Source organism: Asterias amurensis, chromosome 18, assembly GCF_032118995.1.
Source record: "Asterias amurensis chromosome 18, ASM3211899v1".
NCBI lineage: Eukaryota > Metazoa > Echinodermata > Asteroidea > Forcipulatida > Asteriidae > Asterias > Asterias amurensis.
Window position 1 is genome coordinate 3,992,488 of NC_092665.1, and position 27,751 is coordinate 4,020,238.

General features: G+C 39.1%; 2 protein-coding genes across 2 annotated transcripts in view; one reads left to right on the top strand and one right to left on the bottom strand.

Moving 5' to 3' along the window:
• Positions 1 to 459: 459 nt before the first annotated feature.
• On the top strand, positions 460 to 2,046 carry LOC139951111 (uncharacterized). The gene has a single exon (XM_071949949.1). The coding sequence runs from the start codon at positions 468 to 470 to the stop codon at positions 2,031 to 2,033; it is 1,566 nt and encodes a 521-aa protein (XP_071806050.1). The 5' UTR covers positions 460 to 467; the 3' UTR covers positions 2,034 to 2,046.
• Positions 2,047 to 9,984: 7,938 nt separating this feature from the next.
• LOC139951110 (lisH domain-containing protein ARMC9-like) overlaps positions 9,985 to 27,751 on the bottom strand; it is a 29,912-nt gene continuing 12,145 nt past the window's right edge. Inside the window, exons 13-31 of the mRNA XM_071949948.1 lie at positions 27,122 to 27,212; positions 26,255 to 26,378; positions 25,662 to 25,801; positions 25,224 to 25,300; positions 24,496 to 24,570; positions 24,285 to 24,375; positions 23,778 to 23,830; positions 23,178 to 23,288; positions 22,001 to 22,042; positions 20,795 to 20,868; positions 20,447 to 20,486; positions 19,696 to 19,789; positions 18,153 to 18,196; positions 17,960 to 18,024; positions 17,083 to 17,246; positions 15,698 to 15,799; positions 14,462 to 14,557; positions 12,097 to 12,159; positions 9,985 to 10,297 (exon numbers count right to left, since the gene is read on the bottom strand). Of these exons, the coding sequence (XP_071806049.1) occupies positions 12,113 to 12,159; positions 14,462 to 14,557; positions 15,698 to 15,799; positions 17,083 to 17,246; positions 17,960 to 18,024; positions 18,153 to 18,196; positions 19,696 to 19,789; positions 20,447 to 20,486; positions 20,795 to 20,868; positions 22,001 to 22,042; positions 23,178 to 23,288; positions 23,778 to 23,830; positions 24,285 to 24,375; positions 24,496 to 24,570; positions 25,224 to 25,300; positions 25,662 to 25,801; positions 26,255 to 26,378; positions 27,122 to 27,212 (1,530 nt within the window). The 3' untranslated portion in view covers positions 9,985 to 10,297; positions 12,097 to 12,112. The remainder of the gene's footprint in view (positions 10,298 to 12,096; positions 12,160 to 14,461; positions 14,558 to 15,697; positions 15,800 to 17,082; positions 17,247 to 17,959; positions 18,025 to 18,152; positions 18,197 to 19,695; positions 19,790 to 20,446; positions 20,487 to 20,794; positions 20,869 to 22,000; positions 22,043 to 23,177; positions 23,289 to 23,777; positions 23,831 to 24,284; positions 24,376 to 24,495; positions 24,571 to 25,223; positions 25,301 to 25,661; positions 25,802 to 26,254; positions 26,379 to 27,121; positions 27,213 to 27,751) is intronic.

A 27,751-nucleotide genomic window follows, 5' to 3' on the forward strand; every position in this document is an offset into this window, starting at 1 on the left:
AATGCAGTCACCTTTTATCAATGTCCGTAAATTAATATTGAATACCAGCCAGACTAACGAGCTCACAGTTTTGATTCAACATAATCTGAGACTAAAACCATCCATTTAACATTGGTATATATTTTTGTGTATGTTTGGCCGTAAAAGGTGTAGGAATTAACCATAAGTCAAAAGAAGTGAAATGTAAAAAAAAAAAAGTAAAAAAAAAATGATGACACGCCAATGGCTTTTGCGTGCGTATTTAATATGAGAAGCAAAGTTTTTAGAAAAAAGTGATCCAATGTTCAAACGTTGTTCTGATGGGCTTAAATTTCAAGTTTCCTGACGAAGAGTAAAACGCGCATGAGCACAAAGCTGTCAGCAGCATAAAACGGAACTAGAGAAACTGATAAATATCGTAGTTAACTGTCACGGTCTTTTAGTGCCCTCTTGGTGTCTGATTTAGAAAGTTGTTCGAGCATCCTGTCATGATGGCTCAAAGGTGTATGTTTGTGCATTTACTGCTGCTTTGTGTGTGGTGTATTGATACAAAGTTCCAAGGTGCCAATGCACAGAATGTGACCATCTCAAAAGTACAACCAATTGATGATCCCGCAGAGGGTGGCTATGTGGACCTGCGATGTAATGCCACCAACCTCACACCAGGTGACTCCATTGAATGGTCAAGATTATACATGCATGCTGAAGTTATTATACGTCCAAGTTTTGAAACCCCACAGTACACTCAATATACAGAGACATCTTCAGAACAATCTTTGGTTCAGAGGTTCAAAATTAACATTTTGACAAGAGATGACACGGGACTTTACTACTGCAAGGTGAAGAATTCTGACGGGACCGTAGAGGAAACAGCAAGTATCTATGTAACGGTGCGTTACTCACCATCAGCTGAGTACCCCTTGTGCTCTCCCAATGGTCCTTTAACTGTACAAGAAGGAACAACTCAACAATTCCATTGTACAACTGAAAGAGGGAGCCCGTTAGTAAGAATGCTTATACTCAAGAACGGTTCAGTTATTTCCCCAGAGTCATTGTTGGGAAATGCTACAACTTTTACAAAGTCCCACACCTTCACATTTACTGGAGATGACAATGGTACATCTGTCAAATGTAAAATCATCTCTTTCCCGTTACAAAGAAATTGCACATTCGGACCAATCACTGTAACAATGCGAGATGCTCAAGATTCTCAGCAACCACTAACCCTGGGAAATAGCACCACCCCTCAAACCGATGCAACAAGCGAGAGTTCGGACACAGGTTATCCAATGTGGACGGAATCTACGACAGGCAGTAGTCGGCAAATTATAAACCAAACAACCCCTCAAGAATCTGTAAACACATCAACACCCATTCAAGAAACTCCAACCCCATCAGCACCCAGCAGCCGAACTTCAAACCCATCAACGCCTGCTATTCAAGAAACTGTAAACACATCAACACCCAGTCAGCCGACCCCAACCCCATCAACACCCAGCAGGCAGGAAACTTCAAAACCTCCAACCGCTAGTCAGGAAACTCTAAACCTACAAGCAATTGGTCTCCCGATCGTAGTTATAGCACTAATCGCAGGAGGCTTGATCTCCTTACCGATACTACTGATAATTGTACTATGTTGCTGTTATTACAAGAAGAAGCAGAAACCCAGACAACCACATATCAACCTACCACTGTTTCAACCGACTACGGACTTGGTTTTCGAGCCGCAAGGAGTTCACCATATCATTCGTAAAGAGTCTACAAATCTGGACAAAGATGACATGACTGAGAAGGATGATTCATCAGAGGGATTTGGTGCCGATCAAAAACCCACACCTGAGTTCATGTCACCATTCATGGTATCACCTTCTCCAACTACTGAGCCTGAGGACAACCGATCTACGGTCATCAAAAATGGCACCAGTACATCTCCAACCGATGTTGATAAGAAGAGCATCAACAAGACGTTCACATCTCAGCCTGAGCTTACTACAGACAAAGATGACTCTAAAGAAGCCCATGGAGAGGTTCTCCGTCCAGATGAGCCTCACTAGACAAAGCCTCCTACAGGTGAGATTGTGTACTCTGAGGTGTCAATCCAAGAGGGTGTACCTCAAGTCTCGTCTTCGTATACTACGTACGCTGACCTTGATCTATCACCGTGTACATCGGCCACGTTACCTTTGCCCAAAGAAGACCAAACGCTTTACGCTCAAATTACCAATCTTTAGAGACTCTTCTATAATTAAATACTCGTATATTACATTAATACTAGTGTCGTTTCGGGGGTAAAGTTTGGGGCGGAACAGTATACACAAACTTATAACATGAACAAATACAAAGTTATAATTCTAGTGCATCGCGGGGAAAAAATCAGGCAATTAAATATTGCAAGCAAAATCTTCGTGTTATATATTATTGTTGGCCATTTTTGCGGATCATGTATTTAATTGATATGCCTTTAAGTTTTTCTCTGCTGTAAACATGTACACAACTTGTATTAGACAAAATCTTCCGTGAGAGGAAAGTCACTTCAAAATGTACTCAAATTTATTTCCTCGTAACAATATTATTAGTTAGTAAACAATTAATTGACACGGAGTTGGAGGCCATGGAGTTTGGGTGATGACCTCTGCTGTTGCCCCACTAAGGCCCAGCCCAGTCTTGCCATTGGTACCCCCTTTGAAAGTTTCTAGTTACTATTTTCAAATGGAAGTACAAGTGCCCTTTGCCTATGCAAAAATGAAAATGGTTAAAAGATCTCACCAGCCAGTCATTGTGCAGTGAGTTAAAGACACTGGACACTATTTGTAATTGTCAAAGACCAGTCTTCTCACTTTATGTATCTCAACATATGAATGAAATAACAAACCTGTGAAAATTTGAGCTCAATCGGTCGTCGAAGTTGCGAGATATTAATGAAGGAAAAGAACACCCTTGTCACACGAAGTTGTGTGCTTTCTTATGCTTGATTTCGAGACCTCAAATTCTAAATCTGAGGTATCGAAATCAAATTCGTGGAAAATTACTTCTTTCTCGAAAACTACGTTCATTCAGAGGGAGCCGTTTCTCACAATGTTTTATACTATCAACCTCTCCCCATTACGCGTAATCATGAAAGGTTTTATGATAATAATTATTTTGAGTAACTACCAATAGTGTCCACTGCCTTTAATATAGTACTACAACGGTATTAGGCAGAAAGAACATTATAGCCACAACAGAGTTGAGGGAAAATTGAAATGTTCGCTTTAAAGTTTAACAAAAAAACACACACCCCCACACACAAGACACCTGTTTCGTACACTTATCTTAACAATAAATACCAGGAATAGTGAAAGTTAATAATGTCCACATGTCGCTTTAGTTAGGCAGTACCAAAGTACATCACCATAGAGTTGATATAAATCACCGCAATAACACTCCCAACAATTTAGTTTATGTCAGTGGTCACACCGTGAACACTCACTACACCGCATGGCCCCATGCATTACAAACAACATGTAGGCAGCCAATGCACCAGTTACGTATGCCAACAACACGGCCTCTTCCTTAGCTTGCTCGTTTTGCTAAACTAAAACTAAAAGTAAAACTACTAATGTACTCACCAAAATTCCAAAGACTATCTACATTCCACTCCGTAGAATGAGAATATGAGCTTGGAGTAGAAATGTCAATCACAAAATGTCTCTTCATCGACAATCTTTAGTTGCTGATTTTGGCAGACGACATTATTTTTTTTTCAAAACTTCCCACAAAATGTGACAAAAACATTTTGTAGGCTCAACCAGTGTGTTGTTGTTCTAATTAAGCATTTTAATTCTTTTAAAACAATTTAGCGTTAACTCAGTAAATAATTAACTTCATATTATTGGCTTATATATATTTTTGAAGCAGATTTTATTTAATTTGTAATTACAGGTTTAAAGGTATTTTGTACAAAAATAAAATTGATTTAATTAACGAGTAAAGCGTATTAGAGAATAAAGCGCCCTCATTAGTTTTGCGAAGGATTAATTGACGGCGCATAATAAAGTGTAAAGTACTTGCACAATGCTGGATATTTTGAAATAATTTTTTATGAACCTTTTGTGACAATCGGATTTAAGATAACAAAAGTATGATCTGTAAATAATAAGTTTTACTTCCTTTATTTTGATTTTCGCAGTGAGACAATTTAGAAATTGTATTTTTTAAAGGGTTTATTGGTATAAAAATAATTCGACTTTCATGAGCATGATTAGTCAGATTATTAAAAATAAAAAGTAGAACAAATCAATGACTGTTTGTGAAACAAAATTATGGAGCATAAAAGCTATATTATTTGCGCTGCTAAACATTTATACGAAAATAAAAATGGCATATAATAAAACAAAATCTTTGAATAAAAGAAAGAAAAAAAGAACTTTTTGGAATATAATCTTTATCAAAAACAATGACAAAGAAATTGAATGTATAGGAGGCCTACTGTTTTGCTTTTTGTATGTATATTTTTTTTTAAATATTTTTGAAAGAGATGTATAAATATTTGGATTTGTATGTCGATTGTTAATGTGCATAGGAAGTATGTTTAACTCTTCAATTTTATAATTTGCCCGAAAAAAATAAATAGGCCTTTAAAATTGTTCACTTAATTGGTAAGACATTGATGTGATGCATCAACCAGGGACATTTATCGTGTAAATGGATTAACTATTGTTTTTGTAAAGTTGCATCGCAAGATTATTGGCTGAAATACTAAAATTAAACACACCTTTGGGCCTACAAAGTTGAACTCTTGCATTGCATCAAAAGAAAGAAAAAAATGAAAGTTTGATTGTTCGAATTAGGGACTCACTGTGTTCTTATTTTGAAAATAACTATAATAGTAGTATAAGAAAGCATCGACAGATCGTTATGATATCAAATGAAAGTTTGTAGTTTCTTTTAAATAGTTATTATCTGCCGAATATTTAAACATGTTTTTTGCAAGCAATTATTTTGCCGCTGATCAAGCGATACAACTATTATTTGCATATGTTTTATAGCTCATGTAACAATCAAATTCAGGGTTGATTGTGTTGTTTGGTGTGATGGAATGGGTGGGGCGGGGCAGGGTGCGATTTAAAATGTAAAAGTTAATGTTTTGTGTATTTCTAAATAATCCTATTTAAAAGTGATTGTCCCTCCACCTTCTCATCAAAATAGCCGTCAACAACATTTGTCATAATCAAAAAGGGGCTTAAATTAAGATTAGTATGATATGGATCAAAGTAAAAAACAAAACTACAAATAAATATTTTCATAAAAAAGGTAAGGATCTGCTTTATTTATGCCAAACAACGGTTTGTGTAAAGAATTACAGATAATCTCAGTTTATTGTGCTTCAAAATAGGGTAATAAACCTGAAATTTATACAACTGTAAAAAGGACCCCTTGTTGAGCATAATATTTCTCAGTCATACTCTGCTGATACAATAATATTTCTTTGTTTAAGATTACAATGGAGGCAGAAAAGGTCTTTTCCAAACTTCGATTAAGGCTTCAGGCTCTGTTTGAAGTTAAAGAACCGTTTAAAAATAAACATACTATAACAATCAATTATGGGTGCGTTCGTTTAGCTTCCCTGGGTCGACCCCGGTGTGTGGCGGGTTTTTTCCCCAGGACGAATGTGTGCAGATAATTACCCACGTTCGTCCTGGGAAAAAAACACACCACACACCGGGGTCGACCCAGGGAAGCTAAACGAACGCACCCTATGACGAATCTCCAGGCTGGGCAAGTCTAAGCCTGGGTTTGGAAAACGCCTCCAGGGTATGTGTACTCGTTCGCTGATTCCGGAGCCCAAAAGCCGAGATTTTAAAGAGAAGCAACCCTAAAATCATGTTGAATCTTTCTTATCCTTCAACATTAAATTATAATTGTTGACAGAATAAGCACAAAGCACATCCAGGTGTTACTGTACGAAGAAAAAACAACAACCGGATTTTGGAAACCGGAAAGAAATGATCTTGCAATGTGATCAAGTTTCTTTTTGTAAACCTTTAAAGGCAGTGGACACTATTGGTAAATACTCAAAATAATTATTATCATAAAACCTTTCTTGATTACAAGTAATGGGGAGAGGTTGATAGTATAAAACATTGTGAGAAACAGCTCCCTCTGAAGTGACGTGGTTTTCGAGAAAGAAGTAATTTTCCACGAATTTGGTTTCAATACCTCAGATTTAGAATTTGAGGTCCCGAAATCAAGCATCTGAAAGCACACAACTTTGTGCGACAAGAGTGTTTATTCTTTCATTATTATCTCGCAACTTCGATGACCGATTGAGCTCAAATTTAAAGAGGGTTGTTATTTTATGCATATGCTGAGATACAGTAAGTGGGAAGACTGGTCTTAGACAATTACCAATAGTGTCCAGTGTCTTTAAGAGGTGGCCTTGATTTTAAAATGTGTGTGTGTGATACAAAACTGGGCAAATTTCAGAGCTGATAAGCAAGCAAATTTACAGTGCTTAGCAAGGTTTTTTTAATCGGAAGAAGAATTCCAGCCACAAAATGTTCAGCTGGTTCCTCGCTTATCATTAGACAATGAAAACTGCTAAGGAAATTTGTCTGCTTAACAAGCTCAATGGCGTTAGCACTGAATGTAAAGTTGCATTAGTTACAATAACACATAACATGACAGATTAGTCTTAATTGTTTTTATTAAAAACTTGTGGTTTTGAATCATGCTTTGATAATTTTAATAAAAAAAGCTTTGCTGTAATTAACAAAACATTTTATTGAGTATTCTTGCAATTACAACAGGGCCCAAATATCATCGAGCTGCCGAGACACAAAATATTGCTTTTCAATATTCTGCTAAGCAAAAATGAGCAAGTTACCAGTCACAGATTCTAAATATGTGGCATGATATTTTAGCTGGGACCATAGTAAGCATGATTGAGATGTGCTTAGCGGCTACTTTTGTGCTTTTAAAAGCAAAAGCACAAAAAGTAGCTAAGCATACACAAATTATGCTTAATAGAATATGGTTACCAACAAAACTACCATCTGTGAATGTTATCCCCCTCATATTGGTAAGAAACACTCTCTGCTTCAGCAGCTCTGTGAAATTGGCCCTGGCCTTGACTTTTGTGTCCTTTAAACAGTTTCCAATAGATTTTAAGATTTCCACTGGACGTACTCCTTACCCAAAGCCAATTTCAAGACTGGTGCAAAGTTTGATCTTTAGGCCTACAGAAGATGTCATAGGCCCTTTGTCGAAACTTCGACTTTGGACATGTTAGCTTGGTCCCGCTGGTTGTTTTGACAATTTGCGCATGCTTTGCGTATACGCGCTCGGGGCTTCAGACGAGAGAATGGAGCCTCAAGCCGAATCCAAAGCAGAAGCCGTGGTTTCGAAAAGGGCCAGAGAAGTTGAAAAATGATCACCTTTGGGAGTTTACAAACTGACACACACTACTAAGAGAATCTGAAACCAACAAAAATAGGATAGTGATAGACAAATGCCACAAAACAAGCAGACAAAAAATAACAAAGAGAAAATGGCAGCAGGAAGAATGAAGTGAAAGGTAAATGACTACAGGAAACTAGGAGTTGACAATTGGAGATTTAAAATGTTCCCACGGGTATCCAATGAAACAACTTTGCCAAAAACACATTTAAATGGTCACATAATCAAAGTGATTTTCAATGCCGTTTCCTTCAAATTACCTGGAAGTAAACACATACAATGACAGTCAATAAAAGGTATACTGAATATCAGTTCTTCGTTTTAAAGGCACTGGACATTATTGGTAATTACTCAAATTGTTAGCATAAAAACTTACTTGGCAACGAGCAATGGAGAGCTGTTGATAGTATAAAACATTTTGAGAAACGGCTTCCTCTAAAGTGTTATAGTTTTTGAGAAAGAAGTAATTTCTCACTAAAATATTTGAATTGAGTTCGAGACCTCAGCTGAGGTCTCGAATTCAAGTCATCTGAAAGCACACAACTTGTGTGACAAGGGCGTTTCTTCTTCCATTATTCTCTCGCAACTTCGACGACCAATTGAGTTCAAATTTTCACAGGTTTGTTATTTTATGCATATGTTGAGATACACCAAGAGAGAAGACTGACCTTTGACAATTACCAAAGGTGTCCAGTGGCTTTAAAGCTGTGCTTTAGCAGGGAGTACAACAGAATACTTAATGGACTCTATATTAGTACATATCTAGTTTAAATTCACACTTAAATAGTACTTGTATACTGTAGAAAGACATGAGTAATTTAAAGACAGTGGACAGTATTGGTAATTGTCAAAGACCAGTGTTCTAACTTGGTGTATCTCAACATATGCATAAAATAATAAACCTGTGAAAATTTGAGCTCAATCGGTTGTCGTAGTTGCGAGATATTAATGAAAGAAAAAAACACCCTGGTCACACAAAGTTGTATGCTTTCAGATTCTTGATTTCGAGACCTCAAATTCTAAACTTGAGGTCTCAAAATCAAATTCGTGGAAAATTACTTCTTTCTCGAAAACTACGTTACTTCAGATGTCAGAGGGAGCTGTTTCTCACAATGTTTTATACTATCAACCTCTCCCTATTGCTCGTAATCAAGAAAGGTTTATGGTAGTGTAATAACTATTTTGAGTAATTACCAATAGTGTCCACTGCCTTTAAAGCTTTATCTCATAAGACTTAATCCGAGTAACTCACTGCATCAAATTTTTCCTTGCACCCAACAAACTATCTGCATAGCTCGGTAAAAGAGAAATAAATAAGTACTGTACGTACTTGTCCAGCTTCGTGCTTCATTCTTTACACATATACAGGTCAAAGGTTAGAAAACAATGTCTGCAGGTGAAGGTTGGTGAGACAATGTTTTAAGTACAAGGTGAATACAGTTTGTGAAAGTCATTTATTTCTAAGAACCAAGCCTCACTATGAGTAACATTAAAAACTGAATACTAAAATGGCCGACTTCAAAACTAGAGCCATTTATTGATCAAGGTGGTCACAAAGTAAAAACATGTACAGACTATTTGTGAGGCCCATGCACCAAAACCAGGCACTAGTCTCAGAATAAGTTAAGTGTAATAAAAGGTAAGAACAACTAACACCTGTTTCAGACAGGTCCACCAGAGTCGCGCCGAACCAAATAGATTTGAAGCGACTCTAGTTTGACCGAAATAAATGTTGGTTTCAGACAGGTGATATTAATACAAGGTTCGGCTCATGACAAGATCGACGTCTGAAACCAAGTCGCTCCAGAGTCCGTCCGAACGACTGCAACAGTCGATCTTCCAGAAGTCAAACTTTCCATGTCCTAAAATCAGAATTTGGTTCGGTGCGACTCTGGAGCACCTGTCTGAAACGGGTGTTAAATATCAGGCTTAGTACCAACGTGATGTGAAGTCTTAAATATTCTATGTTGAGAAATATCATTAGGTGTTATTTGAAACCTATTCTCATCTATTTGATGAGCAAATAAACCCAGTTATGAGTTTTTGAAGGAAGTGCCTGGTTTTGGTACTGAGAGTCACATTTCTTTTTCATAAATTTACAATTTTGTTCAACGAAAATTAATTCTTTTTACACACCTATACAACAATCAGTGAAAGAAGCACATTTCTTCCATATATAAATATCATTTACATAAATACATACACTTTGATAAACGCTACATTATTTCATAATAATTTTTATTTGCAAATTTTTTGATTTTGATTGAGCTTTGTTTTCTGCAATCAGCAACCCTCAGAAAAACAAATAATAATAATAGTGGCTTCTTATGTAGCGTGCATATCCGTCACTCAGTGACGCTCAAGCACTCTAACATATATTTTCCTGCAAGGTATGTGGGAATACGTTTGAATAACTTGTTGTAGAATTCCCCCCGCCCCCCCCCCTCCAAAAACATAAACAAATTCAAGTCTGTATTAGCAGACGAAACAATTCTGAAGCTATTATTTTTACACCCCAGCAAAATTTGAGGTACCTGTATACTAAGTACTAAGTACTGAGTATACAGTGCTACACACATCGGTGTATATGGGTAAAAACCAAAAATTAATATTCTTTATCCCCGATGCAAATTTAACATCTATTAAGTACCTGTATACATTGTGTTCCTTCCGAGGTGAATGACTTCAAAGAACTAGGTTAAAACGAAATGTTTTGCGTCGCCATCATGTCATTTTTACAACCTGGAAAATTTCTCCGGAAAAACATTTCCCTGGGAAAATGTTGTGTCTCCACCCTCATCACCTTGGGTTCTTTTTATCTGGTATCCTGTTGACTCGACTCAGTTGCGACCAGAACCGGATTGTTTCCACGAAGACACGCCTGGAACAAAACAAAACATTTTGTTTATTAAATTCGCCTTCATAGTCAATCTATTTCTCTATTAATGATTCCATTTCACATCATTTGTACCAGGGAGATTCTGTCCCCTATAATGGGAAAGTATCATGGGCTGGAGGAGGATTATTTAAGGCAGTGGACACTATTGGTAATTACTCAAAATAATTATAAGCATAAAACCTTACTTGGTAACGAGTAATGGGGAGAGGTTGATAGTTTAAAACATTGTGAGAAACGGCTCCCTCTGAAGTGACAAAGTTTTTGAGAAAGAAGTAATTTTCCACGAATTTTATTTCGAGACCTCAGAATTAGATTTTAAGGCTCGAAATCAAGCATCTGAAAGCACACAACTTTATGTGACAAGGGTGTTTTTTTGTTCCATTATTATCTCGCAACTTCGACGACCAATTGAGCTCAAATTTTCACAGGTTTGTTATTTTATGCATATGTTGAGATATACCAAGTGAGAAGACTGGTCTTTGACAATTACCAAAAGTGTCCATTGTCTTTAAGGATTATTCAAAAGAGGGCGCTATCAGAAGAAGTTTAGACACAGTTTGCCATATGGGGGACAAATTCTTCAGAGGGACAGAATCTCCTGGCAAACAGGCATCCAATAATGACGAACTCCTGTAGTAAAAACTCACTCAAATTTTAGAGATATTAAAGGTGAAGCCACATCAACTCTCAAGTGCAAATCAAAAACCAGTGATTCACTTGAACGCTGTTAATAAAATATCATGGTTAATATGTTCACCACATAAAAAACTTCAACACATAAGTTAGGGTCAAGATAAAGGAAAACGAAATTGAACTACGACACATAAATAGTATTCAATGACTCCTGTGGAATGCAGTGAATGGATGGCAACATGATTTCAGTACAAATGTCAAAATGACTATTCCAAAACAATAGACCTTTACCAGTGTAGCCATCTTGATTTTACTCCATTCCTACTCATTATAACCAAACTAAGGCCGTGTCCGAAACGGCGACTTCGGCTACAGCTACGGGTAGATCGCGTGCGTCTGCTATTCTTCAACACTGGTAGACGCGCTGATCTAGACATAGCTGTAGCCGAAGTCGTCGTTTCGGACCTGGCCAATAGCTGAAATGAAATAATAGTCAGGTGGTTTTCGAAAAAGAAGTAATTTTCCAAGAATTTGATTTCGAGACCTCAGATTTAGTATTTGAGGTCTCGAAATCAAGCATCTGAAAGCACACAACTTCGTGTGACAAGGGTGTTTTTTCTTTCATTATTATCTCGCAACTTCGATGACCAATTGAGCTCAAATTTTCATAGGTTTGTTATTTTATGCATATGTTGAGATACTTTAACTGTGAAGACTAGTCTTTGATAAATAACAATAGTGTCCAGTGTCTTTAAGCGTTCCTAAAACATCCTCAACTCCTTTGGAATATGCATAACCAGCAGACAAATTTACACGTAGGCTGCTATTCATTCACATCAACAATCTCTACCCTCGCATGTACCCACTTACTTATGGGTGATGAGAAGCAATTATAGTTAAGTGTCCTGCCCAAAACAAAAAGTGTCACAACCGGGATTCGAACCCACACTCTGATGACTCAGTCTGGGATTCGAACCCACATTCTGATGACTCGGTCATATAAACAAAATGTACAACTGGGATTCAAACCCACATTCTATAATGACTCAGTCATATAACACACAAAAAAAGTTATTACAAAATGTGTGTCACTTCAATCGGTGCAAGGTTTGTAGTCACGATAAGATCATGAAAGGTTTGATGTTTACATTGCCATGGTAACTACTACAGGTTTGCGTCAACCGAGCCAGCACTAATCACGGAGCGATCACCTAAGATAGATAAAGTCAATCAGTGATTATTGATGAATGTCAATGGAAAAAAGTAATGCAGAGGAGCTAAATTCTGCAGTAAAAAAATAACTTGATTAGAAAGTTAAGAAATTAAATTTCTTGGAATAGACCTTATGCAGTGACCTCATCATCCCGCTGCATCTTTAAGGTAAAACCATGACGGCAAAAATGGCAGTTCAGAAGCAAAGGATGGGTCAAAGAGCAATATAAAACAATACACTTTTATATCAAGCCGGTATTTGCATTCTGATCACAGTCACTCGGCCATTTTTTCCATTGCTAAAACTATCTCAGCTCCCTCAGAAGTATATAGTTAGTGCAGCCAAATTTGTAGACCACCAAGCCAACTCTACCACAAGAACAATCTCTACCCTCAAAGGTAACCATTTACCCCTGGGTGAAGAGAAGCCATAACAGGTAAGTATCTTGCTCAAGGACACAGGTGTCAAGACTGGGATTCGAACCCACCCCAAATGACCTAGCCACTAGAACTTGAGTCTGGTGCCATAGACTGTTTAGCCACGACACGCCATCCATGAGGGCCCCTTTTCCAGTGAGGTCAGAGGTCACCAGCATAAGGTCTACCTTGTATTAACACAATCCCCAACCGTTTTGGAAAGATGAACAACCAAATCAGTATTTGTGGTTAGACTGTTTAGCCACGACACGCCATCCATGAGGGCGCCCTTTTCCAGTGAGGTCAGAGGTCACCAGCATAAGGTCTACCTTGTATTAACACAATCCCCAACCGTTTTGGAAAGATGAACAACCAAATCAGTATTTGTGGTTAGACTGTTTAGCCACGACACGCCATCCATGAGGGCGCCCTTTTCCAGTGAGGTCAGAGGTCACAAGCATAAGGTCTACCTTGTATTAACACAATCCCCAACTGTTTTGGAAAGATGAACAACCAAATCAGTATTTATCGTTAACCTATTTAAAACACTTAGATCCCAGGTTAGTCACTTGTTCAGGCAAATAGTGCAAATTGACACCAGCATCCTGCTATGTGTTTCCTTTGTTACATCCACCTTCAAAGTGAAAGCAACACAATTTTACAGAAACCTGTGGTTTTTCCAGTAGTGTACAACCAGGTCATTTCCTGTGTTAATGATGAATTGCTATAAACCACAATAAGGAAATAAATGACAACTGAACAGATTCCAAGCTGAAAGAATTGCAACATTTTGTCTGGTAATGTCTCTATTTTGGTCTAGTGTTAAATAGGGCATATATCCTTTACTTTGAATTAACAGAGCCATTTTAGAATGAATCGCAATTTCATTAACATTACAGTAATTCAACGAGTTGCAAACAAAAAAACAACTTGTGGGGTGCAGTGAAGAGGTGAGAAGGGTGGGTAGATAAAAGGATGGAAATGTGAAGGGTTGAGAAAGTTTTGGAGTTACAGGGGTGGGGGTCAGGGGTACAGGGGTTGGCGGGGTAAAAATGGTGAGAAGGATGGGGGAAGTCTAGGGGTGGGATAGGTAAAGGGGTGTAGGGGTGGGATAGGTAAAGGGGTGAGAAGGTAGGGGGAAGTCTAGGGGTGGGATAGGTAAAGGGGTGTAGGGGTGGGATAGGTAAAGGGGTGAGAAGGTAGGGGAGGTGGTGAAGGAAGTATAAAAGGGTATAATTGAAGAGGTGACTGGTGAAGCTTGCTTATGGAGGGGGGGGGGGGAGCTGAAGGGATGGGAGAAGTGAATGATCATGAAGGAGGGGTAAGGGGGAAAGGGTGGGGAGTAAAGAGGGTTTAGAAGGTGTGAAAGGTGGGGAATTGAATGGGTGGAAAAAGAGCAGGGTTAGGAGGGAAGAATTTGAGAAGATGGCTGGTGGGGAAGGGTGGAGAAGGTGAAATGGGTGGGATAGGTGACGAGGAAATAAGTTGAAATGTAGATGATTTAATGGGGTACAGAAGGCGCAGGGTTAGGAGGGAAGATTTGGAGCTGACAGGTGGGGAAACCTGGAGAAGGTGAAGGGGTGGGATGGGTGACGAGGAAATAAGTTGAAATGTAGATGAATTAATGGGGTACTGAAGGCGCAGTATTAGGAGGGAAGATTTGGAGCTGACAGGTGGGGAAAGATGGAGAAGGTGAATGGGTGGGATGGGTGACAGGGATCGAAGGTGAAATGTTGGTGTGCAGTGGAGGGTGGAGATTGTGCAGAGTTAGGAGGGAAGTTTTCTGTGGGGGGGGGGGAAGGGTGACAGGTGGGGAAGGTCGAAGGGGGAGCGAAGGGACCGAGGTGCAGGGCAGAAGGAATGCGAGTTGCGAACACAGCCTACTTTTAACCGATTTCAATCCACTATGCTGCCTGGATGGATGATCGTAAGAATCGCTGGCAAATGGAAGTGAGACAGAACTCATAGCGGATACTTTGCCTGTTGGAAATTAATGTCTGGGTTAAGAATCAAAGAGCTACGGAACAGAAGGAAAAAAAAATTAAATTCTGAAAATTTATCTGCGATACGGTTAGTATTCTGTAGTGGTTTTTGACTACTGCTTCAAGAAGGATCTTGGGAAAAATATACTGAGTCTCCAGTGCATGGTAGAGGATGGAGTGTCATAACTCAAATTTCAACCATAAATAACAATTTAATAAAAACCCAAAAGCTTTAGAACTGAAAGCGAAGAAAGTTTCATATAAATCTAAGATTGTTTGGGTTAGTGGCATGATTTCAAACACAACCTTGCTTGCCCACAACCTTGTACTATAAAAAAAAAGTGATGTCATTAATGAGGTCATTAACAGCAGCATTAGTCATCCAAACTGAAACCGCAGCCAAAGAAAAAAAATTCAAAATTGTTGAAAAATGTTTTTTTTCACCCTTGATGTCTGGTTTCTGCTTTCGGTAAGATTTTTTGTCATTCCTAAAACAAAACCCAGAGTAATTTTCTGTTTCATATGTTGATCTCAACCTCTCTCTAGACAATAGGTTCTGTATTTGCGTGTCAGAGAGCATCTCAAAAGCTTTTGAACTGCTTCCTAAGATGGCTGATAAAAACCCTCCAGGGCTCAATTTCATAGAGCACAAAAACTAGCTAAGCAAAAAAAAAGAACCATGAAGCAAAAAGAATGTATTCTGCAACTGCAGTAGCAAGTGACTTCTATAAGATCATTCTTTGTTAATTTTAGATTCAAATGAAGAAACTATTGAAATAAAAGTTTTGAATCACTGAGTGCAAATGCGAATGTCGAGTTGTAAAGCGGAAATGAAACTGAAATACAAGGCCTGATACTTCACGAAGATGCCCACAAAGTTCCAAAACAAGTTTGAATTCTCCCTCACAGAAACTTGAAGTACAAATGGAATATGCCTCTCTGACAGGATGCCCCCCCCCCCCTCCCCCCAAAAAAGGAGAAAAAAACTATGAAAAAAATTCAAAGGGGGATGAGTTATGAGCTTAAAAAGTGGTTTAACATTTAATCAACAAGAACAAACTCAGTAAGCAACGCAATGCAACACGGGTCTGGAGTTGGTTAGATTTCCACACCCCGGTCAACAGATGAAAACACTTACTAGAGGAGCTACCAGGTCGACCTATGACCCGATCATCTAGTTCTACATTCTCTACCGGTGGAAGGGTGCCGTTTGATGCACCAGCTCTGGTAACCTGTTTCACTTTTGTAAGAGGATAATAAAAATATACAGGTGAGAGAAATGATGGATGGAGCAAAGCACCGGACTACTGGGAGTGAGGGAGATTTGTTACAGGCCCATTTCGAATCCATGGCTTTGGCTTTGGATTCGGCTTTAGGCTCCGTCCTCTTGTCTGATGCCCTGAGCACGTGCGCAAAGCACTGCGCAAGAGTCCAAACAAACGCAGGGCAAAGTTAGCCTGAGCCAAATCTGGAGATGAAGCTGTGGTTTCGAAAAGGGCCCTAGATTGGCGGCTACGGCTATGGCTGTTGCTAGAATGGCTTCATCATAATGCATTGAAGTATAGGCATGCTAAGCAGCAGTGGGAGCCGAAGCTGAATTGGCTAATTTGGATTTGGCCTACAGACCATGGCCCTGTTTCATAGAACTGCTTAAGCACAAAAAATAGCTAAGCACAACAAAATTATGCTTACCAAACCAGGGTTACCAGTTAAACTACCTTGTCACATGTAAAATGTATGACTGGTATCCTGCTCATTTCTGCTATAAAGCAGAAAATTGTTAAGCAATATTTTCTGCTAGGGCAGTTCTATGGAATTGGGCCCAGGTCACACAGGGCAATTTTTCAGGCAACTTGGAAGCAATCACTCGCACTGCATGCACAAGGAACACTTCGGCAGCACAAGAAACATACCCTCTGTGGTGGTAACTCAGTGTACCCTAAAAAATAATGAGAAAACTAAAACGTGAATGCATTTTATCAATGGACATTGCCTGGAATTGGTTGCCTATAAATTGGCTCGTGTGACTTTGCATTTAGTACAAAGCCTCAATAAGCCCAGCCATAATGTCTAAACAAGATCCCCATCATCTAGACAACCATGTCATGGTTTATGCAGCACCGAAAGTCCCTCTGCAACAGAACATTTCAAAAGTGTTATTTGATGAAAGAAAAGAAGAAAAAATTAAACAGATTGGGAGACTTTCAGGACACTAGGTGGCAGCAGACTCATAACCACACCAATCCATTATTCTTGGAGATTACACTCGGTGAGATTAAACCATACTCAGATATTACCTAGTGTCTGCTGCCACCTAGTGTCACAAAGTGTCCTATTGATATGGTAGCTGGATACAGTTTACAATGTAATTTCAAATATAGCAAGGTCTGCCATTCCTGAGAAGAGGGCTTAGGGAGGTCCTACTTTTTCAGTAATCTTCAAACTGATTAAGATCTGCAGGAAAAAATCACCATCAGAAAATCCGCTGGAAAAAAAGGGGGAAAAAAAGAAAGGTTTTCTTACTTTGTCTACTGCCTCCTGTACTTGGTCTGATCCGAGGGGGTGACCCGGAGACCTTCGGAGCAGGTGGTGGGGTCATACCCCGGGTTAAAGGTCGCCCTTTAGTGGAGTCAGGTGTCCGAGTGAGTCGAGGTCTGCTACTGAACGCTTTATCATAGTCCACATTCCTGCAAGCAAAAAAGACAAAAAGATATCAAATATTTCATGGCATGTTCTCAGAAGGGCCCTCACGTATCCTTCACGTGCATGCTTTCCTTTATTCACTGTAACCATTCCAAAGGCCAGTAATAATAATAACAATAATTGTGGCTCCGTCCACTCAGTGACGCTCCTGGCGCTGTAACATACAGTATTTCCTGCAAGGTGTGGGACTACGTTTGAATTACCAGACCTAATCTTGATAGCACCGTGTAATGTTTTTACAAGGTGCCGTAGTTCAATTTGCTGCCAATCAAACCAGGAACACTGGGGCGAACCCCTTCTCTTTTCGATAAGTGCACTGGGTTCTTTTACATGCGTTACATAACACATGGGAACTGTGAGATATTCTTCCAGCTTTTTCGCTCGTACTGTTGCACTTTGGAACTCTGTATCCTGCTTTCCAACATCTTACAATCTGTTCCAGTTCAAGAGAATCGTCAACAAAAATCTTCCCTGACTTTAAACTAGCTCTATAGAAGCACCTAATTTCAAGTGGCCCTCTGGCCTTGTGTTGAGTGATTTTTCATTCAAATACAATAAATAACATTTTAACTGAGATAAACCGTTTGGAACTTTGTTTTGGTGACTTCAAACAAAGTTTTTTTTAAAAGAGGAAAAAAAATTCTTTTCCATCTGGATTGAATCAACAAAATAAAGATTCTATGGATTCGGCACTTACTTTGGGAAAGGATTTTTGGCTTCATTTGTAGGTTTGGAAGCGTTCGTCACTTCAGGCTTGGGATCCTGTTGATTCACAGAAAAATTGATATTAAAAATAATTGATTTATAGAGCTGTCATTTACAAGATTAGTTTTATCCTGCAAGTTGAAATACATTTTTTTTCCTTTTGAGAAATTTAAAGGTAAACTCACCCCTGCAGATCGAGAAAATGTCTTGCTTCTTTCTATGTCAAATTCTATCAAAAGAAAAAAAAACTTAATGAAGTTTTATTTGCAACAAAACTATGAATGGTCTGTTCATATAGACTTTTATAATGCAGCTAGTGCATCTTGGTCTTTTTCCCTGTACCCAATAGCAGAGACAATAGCTAATATTCATTGCACAATAATAATAATAATAATAATAATAACAATTTCTTATATAGCGCATTTCACAATAAACCGTATCAATGCGCTTTACATTAGTCCCCTGGTCATTGGGCCAATAACATCCCTTTAATCTTTCTCAGCTCCCATTAGGGAGTATACAGCCCCGAGCTGCCGTGACGCTCCGAAGGCTTTTTCATACACAATATCAACCTCTACCCTCGCAGGTACCCATTTATACCCCTGTGTGATGAGAAGCAATTATAGTAAAAGTATCTTGCTCAAGGACACAAGTGTCAAGACCGGGATTCGAACCCACACTCTGGTGACTTAGCATCAGAACTAGAATTCGATGCTCTTAACCACATTGAAGAAACCAGAGTGTTTTTTCTTCCAGCTTCAGTTTTGGTTTAGATTCGAGAAGTATCAAGATGGCCACACCATGATAAGGAAGTGCAGGGCCCAACTTCATGAAGCTGGTTAAGCAAAACATTCTGCTTGGCAAATTTCTTTGCTAAGCATGAAATGAACCGGGGTTCCATTCACACCAATGGTATCTGTCTGGTGTTCCGGCTGATAATCTTTTTTTTGCTTAGCAAAAGGTTTGTTGTACTAAGCAAGTGTTTGTGCTTACAGGATTTATGAAATTGGGCCCTGATGGTAAGGATTGATGAAGGAATGTAAATCTCTGAATGACTGATTCAAGTCTACTGTGATGTCAAACAAACCCAATTAACCCCTTGCACATGTTGCACGTGCGTCACACGCGGCAACTGATGCCACGCTCATCATGTTGGTGGGCAAGTTAGGTTTACGTCTATAAACGCCGCGTCGCCTAAAATAGGCACTTTCACTGCATAACACACAGCATAGAGTTATATGTAAAAACGCACAGTGAAATTGCCCACCAGTATGGCGCATTCAAGATTTTTCTGATGATGACGTCAGGTGAAATTGGTCAGTAGACCTTTCTTTTGTTGATAAACAAACCGCCTTGGTTGGCATGGAAGGCCGACTAATTATAAAACACTCAATCGTATTAACAGACGTTTCAAACAAATTCAAGATTGCTGCAAACTTACAATTAAAAATTAAATACCTCCCATAATTAGTTGTTTTGTTCTCAACAAAATCAACACAATGGTTGAATATTTTTGTAACATTGTTACAACCAGTACTTACAAAAACAGATTGCTACTGTCAGTAGCGATCTGTTTTTGATTAGTATGTATGGCTTTCTTAGTTTTCCGACCTAGGTTAATAGCAAAAACTTGGGCTGTGATGACGTTGCAAAAGAAAGGTCTATATAGTCCATCCCACACTCAACTTCAACTACTCAAAAATAAGACTTGTCTATGAAATTACTCACCACTCGGGGATTTCTCATACGAGTCACCTTCAGCGGCAGCTGCTTCAGTATGATGACTACTACGACTACCACTCCTTGTTGGCGGTCGATAAACCTGCAAATATCAACATTCGCATCCAAAGGGTTTGATTAATTTATACTCATCTTTGCAAACCAATCTAACACAAGTTAAAGACACTGAACACTATTGGTAATTGTCAAAGACCAGTCTTCTCACTTGGTGTATCTCAACATATGTATAAAATAACAAACCTGTGAAAATTTGAGCTCAACTGGTTGTGGGAGTTATGAGATAACTATGAAAGAACAAAACACCCTTGTCACACGAAGTTGTGTGCCTTTAAATGCTTGATTTCAAGCTTGAGGTCTCGAAATCAAATTCGTGGAAAATTACTTCTTTCTCGAAAACTATGTCACTTCAGAGGGAGCCTTTTCTGACAATGTTTTGCACTATCAACCAATTCTCATTACTCGTTACCAAGTGAGGTTTTATGACATTAATTATTTTGAGTAATTACCAAGTGTCCACTGCCTTTAAAGGTACTGGACACATTTGGTAATTGTCAAAGAACATTACTCTCTCACTTGGTGAATCCCAACATATGCATAACAAAAATAACAAATCTGTGAAAATTTAGCCTCAATTGGTCATCAAAGTTGCAAAAGAGTAATAAAAGAAAAAGCCCTTGTTGAGCAAAATTTGCTTTTCAGATGCCTGATTTTTTTGTTAAAAGAATAATAATGGTCTTACCTGTCCATTAACTGGTGGTGCATTGCCTGCCAACGATACACTGATAAGAAAGGGGGAAGGGAAAGGTTGAACTGTTAACAAATTGTCATGTTGAACCAAGCTGTTTAGTTAGCTGTTTAGTTAGATTAAGCAGCAAAGCCGTACAAATGTCTTACGATTAGCATTTTTGAGGTATAGCAGACACTATAGGAGTGCACTGATTGGTTTTTGTTGTTTGCAGAAAGATTTACCCAACACGAAATAGTGTCATAGTATTGTGTCCATCAAACCTCAAAATGGCTTAATGTTTTCTTGTTTTCTTGAGTGAAAAATAAAATAAATAAAACACAAGGCAATGTAAATCCTTACTCTTGAGAGATGTCCACCATGGCACTGCTCCCAGTATCAGGTCTTGAGAATGGCTTCTCATTCATTGCAGATCCCTGACAAGAAATAAGAACACTGGGCTGACAATCTATCCAACAATTTTATGTTTAACTTCAACACACAAACATCCCTACCTCTCAGGAAACCTGTATAGACCCCAACGGCCCGTCCATGGCAAAACAGCCAAACTCATTTTGATTTAAGATTGTTTTTTGGTAAAATCAGGGCACTTTTCCCAGTTCAATCTTTGTCCAAAGGCATACTTTGTATGTACTGTATGTGAATGTAACATGTCCTATCTCCGCCTCTTTTTACAATTTTGTACCATATTTATAGCAAAACAGCTTTTTGCTGTACTTGCTTTTCTCAAAATGAGCTAGGAAGTGTTAATGCCATGGAAGAGCTGCCCTGCACTAATGTCGCTATTGTCTGCTCATGGTCTGCCATTTGGGGAGGCAAAAATTACATGCAAAGATATGGTGAGAGTCTAACAGCACAAGATTGTAACCTAAAATGCACATCGCTTGGAGCCGGGATCTGATTCCAAAATGGTACAATCAAGATTTAGTTGATTAATAGGAGCAGAGCCATCAAACAGAAGGGTGGCGGGGGAGGGGCACGAGGTGGGACTCGGGGAGGACAACACGCGAGGACAAGCATCACTTTATAACAGCTTGGTTAGCTTAATACACCATTTAAATTGTATACTACATGTAATGCCTTACATTAAATTATGCAAGTTTAACATTCCAGGTTACACTGATTGGATAAACTAAAATGAATTATTCATGCGATACTACAAAAATATAATGGAAAGGTGCATACATTATCTGATATTATGAATAACCTATTAACGAAAGGTTTTGGAAAGGAAGGCCGACTGGTAGCATTTAATGTTAATGCCAGGAACAAACACATTATGAGTACATGCATACTAAGATGGGATGGGAGGTGTTAAACAATCCACTTCAGCCATTGGAGATCATAGATGCAGGAATAAAGCATAAATTAATATTAAGTGGGAAAGTTGGTGTGGCAAATTAAACCTCATCATCTGATTGGTTTACAGCAGTACATGACTTATGAATCATTCATAAAAGGAATGTGGATGTGATTGGAGTTAAGTGAACCTGTGTCATGAATTGGCAGGCAGGATATGAATAATTCATGACTTATGGTAATTGCTACCTTATCCTCAGAAAGATTTGGGAATGGTGTGTTTGTCAGCATCTGGGAATAAATCATGTATCAATAATAAGACAGGATTCCACCAGAACAATTATCTTCAAAATGACCACTTCCTTGGTCGTGGAGTAAACATGGACGTGTCTTTTGTAAAAATCTATTTGTAAAAAATCTGAATCTTTAAAATAAGCACAATTATAAAAACTAAAGAAATACTAATGAAATTAAACAGATTAACATTGGTTGAGTTGGATGGATCATCCAACTGGATTTAAACAGATTACATGAGATAATCTTCTCAAGATTCAATAAATGGAAATTTGCATCGGGAATAAAGAATATTAATTTTGCTTTTACTTACATACACCAATGTGTGTTAGCACTGTATACTCAGTACTTTCCTGAGCTATGTGAACATAATCACAGGCATATTACCCAGGTGGGATTTGAACCCACGACCTTTCTCAAGATTTATGTGTCTGAATCAGAAGGGCCACACTCCCAGTTTCATAATTATCCAAGATGATAATGGCATCTTGGAAGTTGATTCATATTGGGAAACCTCAAACCCTGGCTTGGGAATGGGGGCAGGAGTGGGATTGGTTGACCTTACCCCTAGGTACTGAGAAGCTTCTCTCCAGCTAGTTCTCCTGGCTTAGCTTTAACAGCTTCAGCTTTGTCTAAGTCGGCTCGGATAGGGTTACAGTTAGGGAATGGGGGCAGGAGTGGGATTGGTTGACCTTACCCCTAGGTACTCTGTACTGAGAAGCTTCTCTCCAGCTAGTTCTCCTGGCTTAGCTTTAACAGCTTCAGCTTTGTCTAAGTCGGCTCAGTTAGGGTTACAGTTAGGGAATGGGGGCAGGAGTGGGATAGGTTGTTTGTATCCTTACCCCTAGGTACTCTGTACTGAGAAGCTTCTCTCCAGCTAGTTCTCCTGGCTTAGCTTCAACAGCTTCAGCTTTGTCTAAGTCACCTCGGTTAGGGTTACAGTTAGGGAATGGGGGCAGGAGTGGGATATGCTGTTTGAATCCTTACCCCTAGGTACTCTGTATTGAGAAGCTTCTCTCCAGCTAGTTCCCCTGGCTTAGCTTTAACAGCTTCAGCTTTGTCTAAGTCAGCTCGGTTAGGGTTACAGTTAGGAAATGGGGGCAGGAGTGGGATAGGTTGTTTGTATCCTTACCCCTAGGTACTCTGTACTGAGAAGCTTCTCTCCAGCTAGTTCTCCTGGCTTAGCTTTAACAGCTTCAGCTTTGTCCAAGTCAGCCTCCATGGCGTCTTGGTCTTGGTCCTCCTATAAACACAGAAGTTTCATTCACAGAAATGATAAAAACACCATTCATGCAAAATTATTATAATGAATTTCTGCTAATAAAACCCAAGGATGCCTCAACAGCCAACTTAAAGACTGTAATTTAGAAGCCTGTAGAAACCTGCAGACAAGGGTGCAAGCAATGAACCAGAAACACCAAGGTTAAAGGCCAAGTCACACTGCAGCGATAATGAAAACGATAACGATCACGACGCAAAGAGAATGCATGCTATTGGTTGATTGCTCCACAAAAAATACGCACACGCTCATTCAACCAATAGAGAGCGTTCTCTTTGCGTCATGATCATTTTCGCTGCTGCAGTGTGACGCGGCCTTAACCCCGACTCTTCCAGTACGTGTTCTGGGTTCTTTTACCTATCTTACTACATGGGACTACGACTCACCCATCAAATGGAAAAAGCAATTATGGTTAAGTATTTTTTATTTCTTCCATTTACTCAAATTCCTTACCTCTGGCTCTTCATCTTCTTCATCATCAGACTCCACATCATCAGTCACAACATCTGAACAAGTAAACAAAAAATTTACCATATTATGAATAATGCATAAATTAATATTAAGTGGGAAAGTGGGTGTGGCCAATTAAACCTCAGCAGCTGATTGGTCAACAGCAGTACACGACTCATGAATCATTCATAAAAGGAATGTGGATGTGACTGGAGTTAAGTGAACCTGGCTCATGGATTAGCAGCAGGATATGAATAATTCATGACTTATGGTAATTGCTTACAAATATGAGTTGTGTCATTTCTTAAATCCTCTGCGTGTTCTTAAGTAGGACTCTGGTTTTCTTACCGAGAAACAAGTGATTCATGATGAACATTCATTATCTGCCACTGGACAGTACTGAACCCCCGCTGGGTCAACTAGACAACAGAATTCTACATTCTAAAAGACCAAGTGCTGGGTTAACCCTTCTACCCTTACCCCTAACCCAGGAGCCACCCCAAAACATACCTGTATTAAGTTGTTTGATTATGAAATGAATTTGCCGATTCATTTCTGGGCTGTCATCTTTGATGAAACATTTTAGAATTTCTTCCATTCCCTGCGAATCAAAATACAAAAATTATTAAATGTACAAATGCTGTTCCTCAAACAAGGAAATTCACCGAGAGGCGTCATATTTAGATACAAGTAAAGATTTGTTATTTAAGATGAGACTTACCATAGCTTTAGCTTCTTCTCTTATCTCTGGAACACAAAGGATGCTGTACAGGGTGCCATTTACATATGGGCGGATCTGCGAAATGAATACATGAATAAATTAGCATAAATTGTATATCTTGCAGTTCATGGAAGGCGGGTTGGTGCAACCTCATTCCCATTGGTGTATGATCTCGCCATGTGAATTTTACTTGAGTTAAGAAAATGAATGGAAATGTGTTAAAATGTGTAAATATATGGCAAAGTTTAATTAGGCATGTGGTTGATCCAATCTACACGCACAGTTAAATATTGTAGTCCGCAAAGGAAGCATGACGTCATAGGGCAACTACTTCCCTTTCATTCTATTTTTTACAGTTTAAAGACACTGAACACTACTGGTAATTGTCAAAGACCAGTCTTCTCACTTGGTGTAAAAACACCCCTGTCACACAAAGTTGTGTGCTTTCAAATGCTTGATTTTGAGACCTCAAAATCTAATTCTGAGGTCTCGTAATCAAATTCAAATATTTAAGTGGAAAACTACTTCTTTCTCAAAAACTACTTACTTCAGAGGGAGCCGTGTCTCACAAAGTTTTATACTATCAACAGCTCTCCATTACTTGTAACCAAGTCAGTTTTTATGCTAAAAATTATTTTGAGTAATTACCAATAGTGTCCACAGCCTTTAAGGTGACCACACAAAACATTGTCATTCTGGAGAGAACCCTGAATATATTATTCTCCTACCTCTTGGTCTTCATGACCCAGGAGATCGCTCAACACCTTCAGCATCTTGGTTTTGTCTTTGATACATTTTGTCTTCCCTGTCAAGAAGAAAACAAATAAAATCTTTCTCAAAATGCACATAAGACTTCAAAAATTTACTAAACTTCTGAATAATAATTTTTTTCCCTTTTAAGGAAAAATGGTTTAAAATCCTTTACATTCGAGAAAGACTCTGCTAGGGTCGAAACTTCAGACTATTAACTACTTTTTGCTATTTGTCTATACAGCGGAAAACAGGTCATACATTGTTATCATGTACAGAAGAGACAGCTAACTGCTTTATGAAATCGGGCACAGGCCATAGTGTTTAGGCAGGCACTTCATTTCTACTTCTAATGTAATAAAGCTCAGTGATAAGATATTGACAGTTTTAAAACAGTGGATGTTTTTTGTTTGTACCTGCTGTTCGGAGACACAAGTTCATCAACAACGCAACAGAGTACTCTAATGTATAATCTGACAAGGAGTCGCTATCCTCTAGCACTCCAACGAGCCAGCTGATGATCCCTGTGTTTATCATTGAAGTCTGCAGATGACGTCTGTGGACAAATAAAGCAATATTTGCATTATACTTTGTGACACCTTTATTATATGTTCTCACTGATCACATAATAATAGTGACAATTGTGGCTTCTTATCTAGCGGTCATAATAACAATAATTTTATTAACAAATTATTATATAGCGCATTCCAGAATATTCGTCTCAATGCACTTTACAGTAGTGCCATGGGATGGATTTCACAAAAATAACAACTTAAAGCAAGTCCTAAGTTAAACTCGAGATGAAATCCCCCCCCCCCCCCGCCCTTGGTCATTGGGCCAATAACATCCCTTCAGCTATTTATCCGTCACTCAGTAACGCTTTTAAGCGTTAAAAGGCCCTTCAACATTCAGTATTTTCCTCCAAGTTATGTGGGACTACGTTTTTGAAGTATGGGGTCGTTTTTTTGAGGGGGGGGGGGGTTGGAAGGTGGAGTTTTTGTTGACTTACTTGAGGCTGAGTTTCTGTAATGCTCCAAGGACATTTTCTCTTGTGATGGGATCTTTCTCCTCGGACTGTAGGGTTGCTTCAAGTACCTCAATTATCTTCTCATTTTTACCAAGATATGTCCTCCCTGAAAGCAACAAAGATGAAATGGAATTCATTAAACAATTGCGTTCTAAGCAAAAATGATGTAGATGGATTCATTAATCAACAGACGGTATCGCCTCGCCCACGGACCTTTTGGTTCACCGAAGTGTAACTAGTATCTGTTTCAATGCAAATGCAAAGGGACCATTGCCTAAAAGCTCTGCTTTGTAAAAATGGATCCCTCTGAAGTATCATACTTATTTTCATCTTGATACATATTTACTGTATTGTATTCTTTAAACTGATCGCTCTTGAGTGATAATGTATTTTATTTGTTGATACTGTGGAAAATAAAATGAACCTTGAACCACTTTGTTTTTATGAAAGTGGCCTTATTGTTGGACAGGCCGTATGCACGTCTAAACGCGTACATCAATGAATCACGCAGCTTTCCCGGTTTGATTTCTATGACACATGCATGAACACGCTCACAGATACCATGTTGTTGGTTGGTATTTGAGTGGTAGCGTCATATTCGATACGGTTTCTAATCACCTTTAGATGCAAGGTTTGGAATTACATGCAGGCCATGGCCTCTGTTGCCCCTCTTCTTGGCCTTGGTGCCCCTTCAAAAATTTCCCATTGACTTTAAGATTTTCCAATTGAAGTGCCCTTTGCAAAAATGAAAATGGTCTTGCCCTCTCAAAAAAGAAACTCCAGGCCTTGTGTGATACTGTGTTCTTTTCTACTGATCTGGGATGGATTCTTTATAAAGGATTACTGTACCTGCAGCAAGAGATGCAAATGCATTGAATAACCTGGCCATGTACTGTTGAGTTACGTCATCTCCAGCTACGAGGGCATCCATCACTGCTTTCTGTACCAGTAGATAATAAAGACTTTGATTGATTGGGTGGTTGATAGAGGGGCGAGGGTCAGGTGGTTGATGGGCTATTTGTAGGATAGAGGGTTGGGGATGGGTGGTTGATGGGTTACTTGTAGGCTAATGGGACAAGGACTGGGTGGTTGATGGGTTACTGGTAGGCTACAGGGGCAAGGGATGGGTGGTTGGTGGGTTACTTGTAGGCTAGAGGGTTGGGTGGTTGATGGGTTACTTGTAGGCTAGAGGGTTGGGGATGGGTGGTTAATGGGTTACTTGTAGGCTAGAGGGTTGGGGATGGGTGGTTGATGGGTAACTTGTAGGCTAGAGGGTTGGGTGGTTCATGGGTTACCTGTAGGCTAGAGGGTTGGGGATGGGTGGTTGATGGGTTACTTGTAGGCTAGAGGGTTGGGTGGTTGATGGGTTACTTGTAGGCTAGAGGGTTGGGTGGTTCATGGGTTACCTGTAGGCTAGAGGGTTGGGGATGGGTGGTTGATGGGTTACTTGTAGGCTAGAGGGTTGGGTGGTTGATGGGT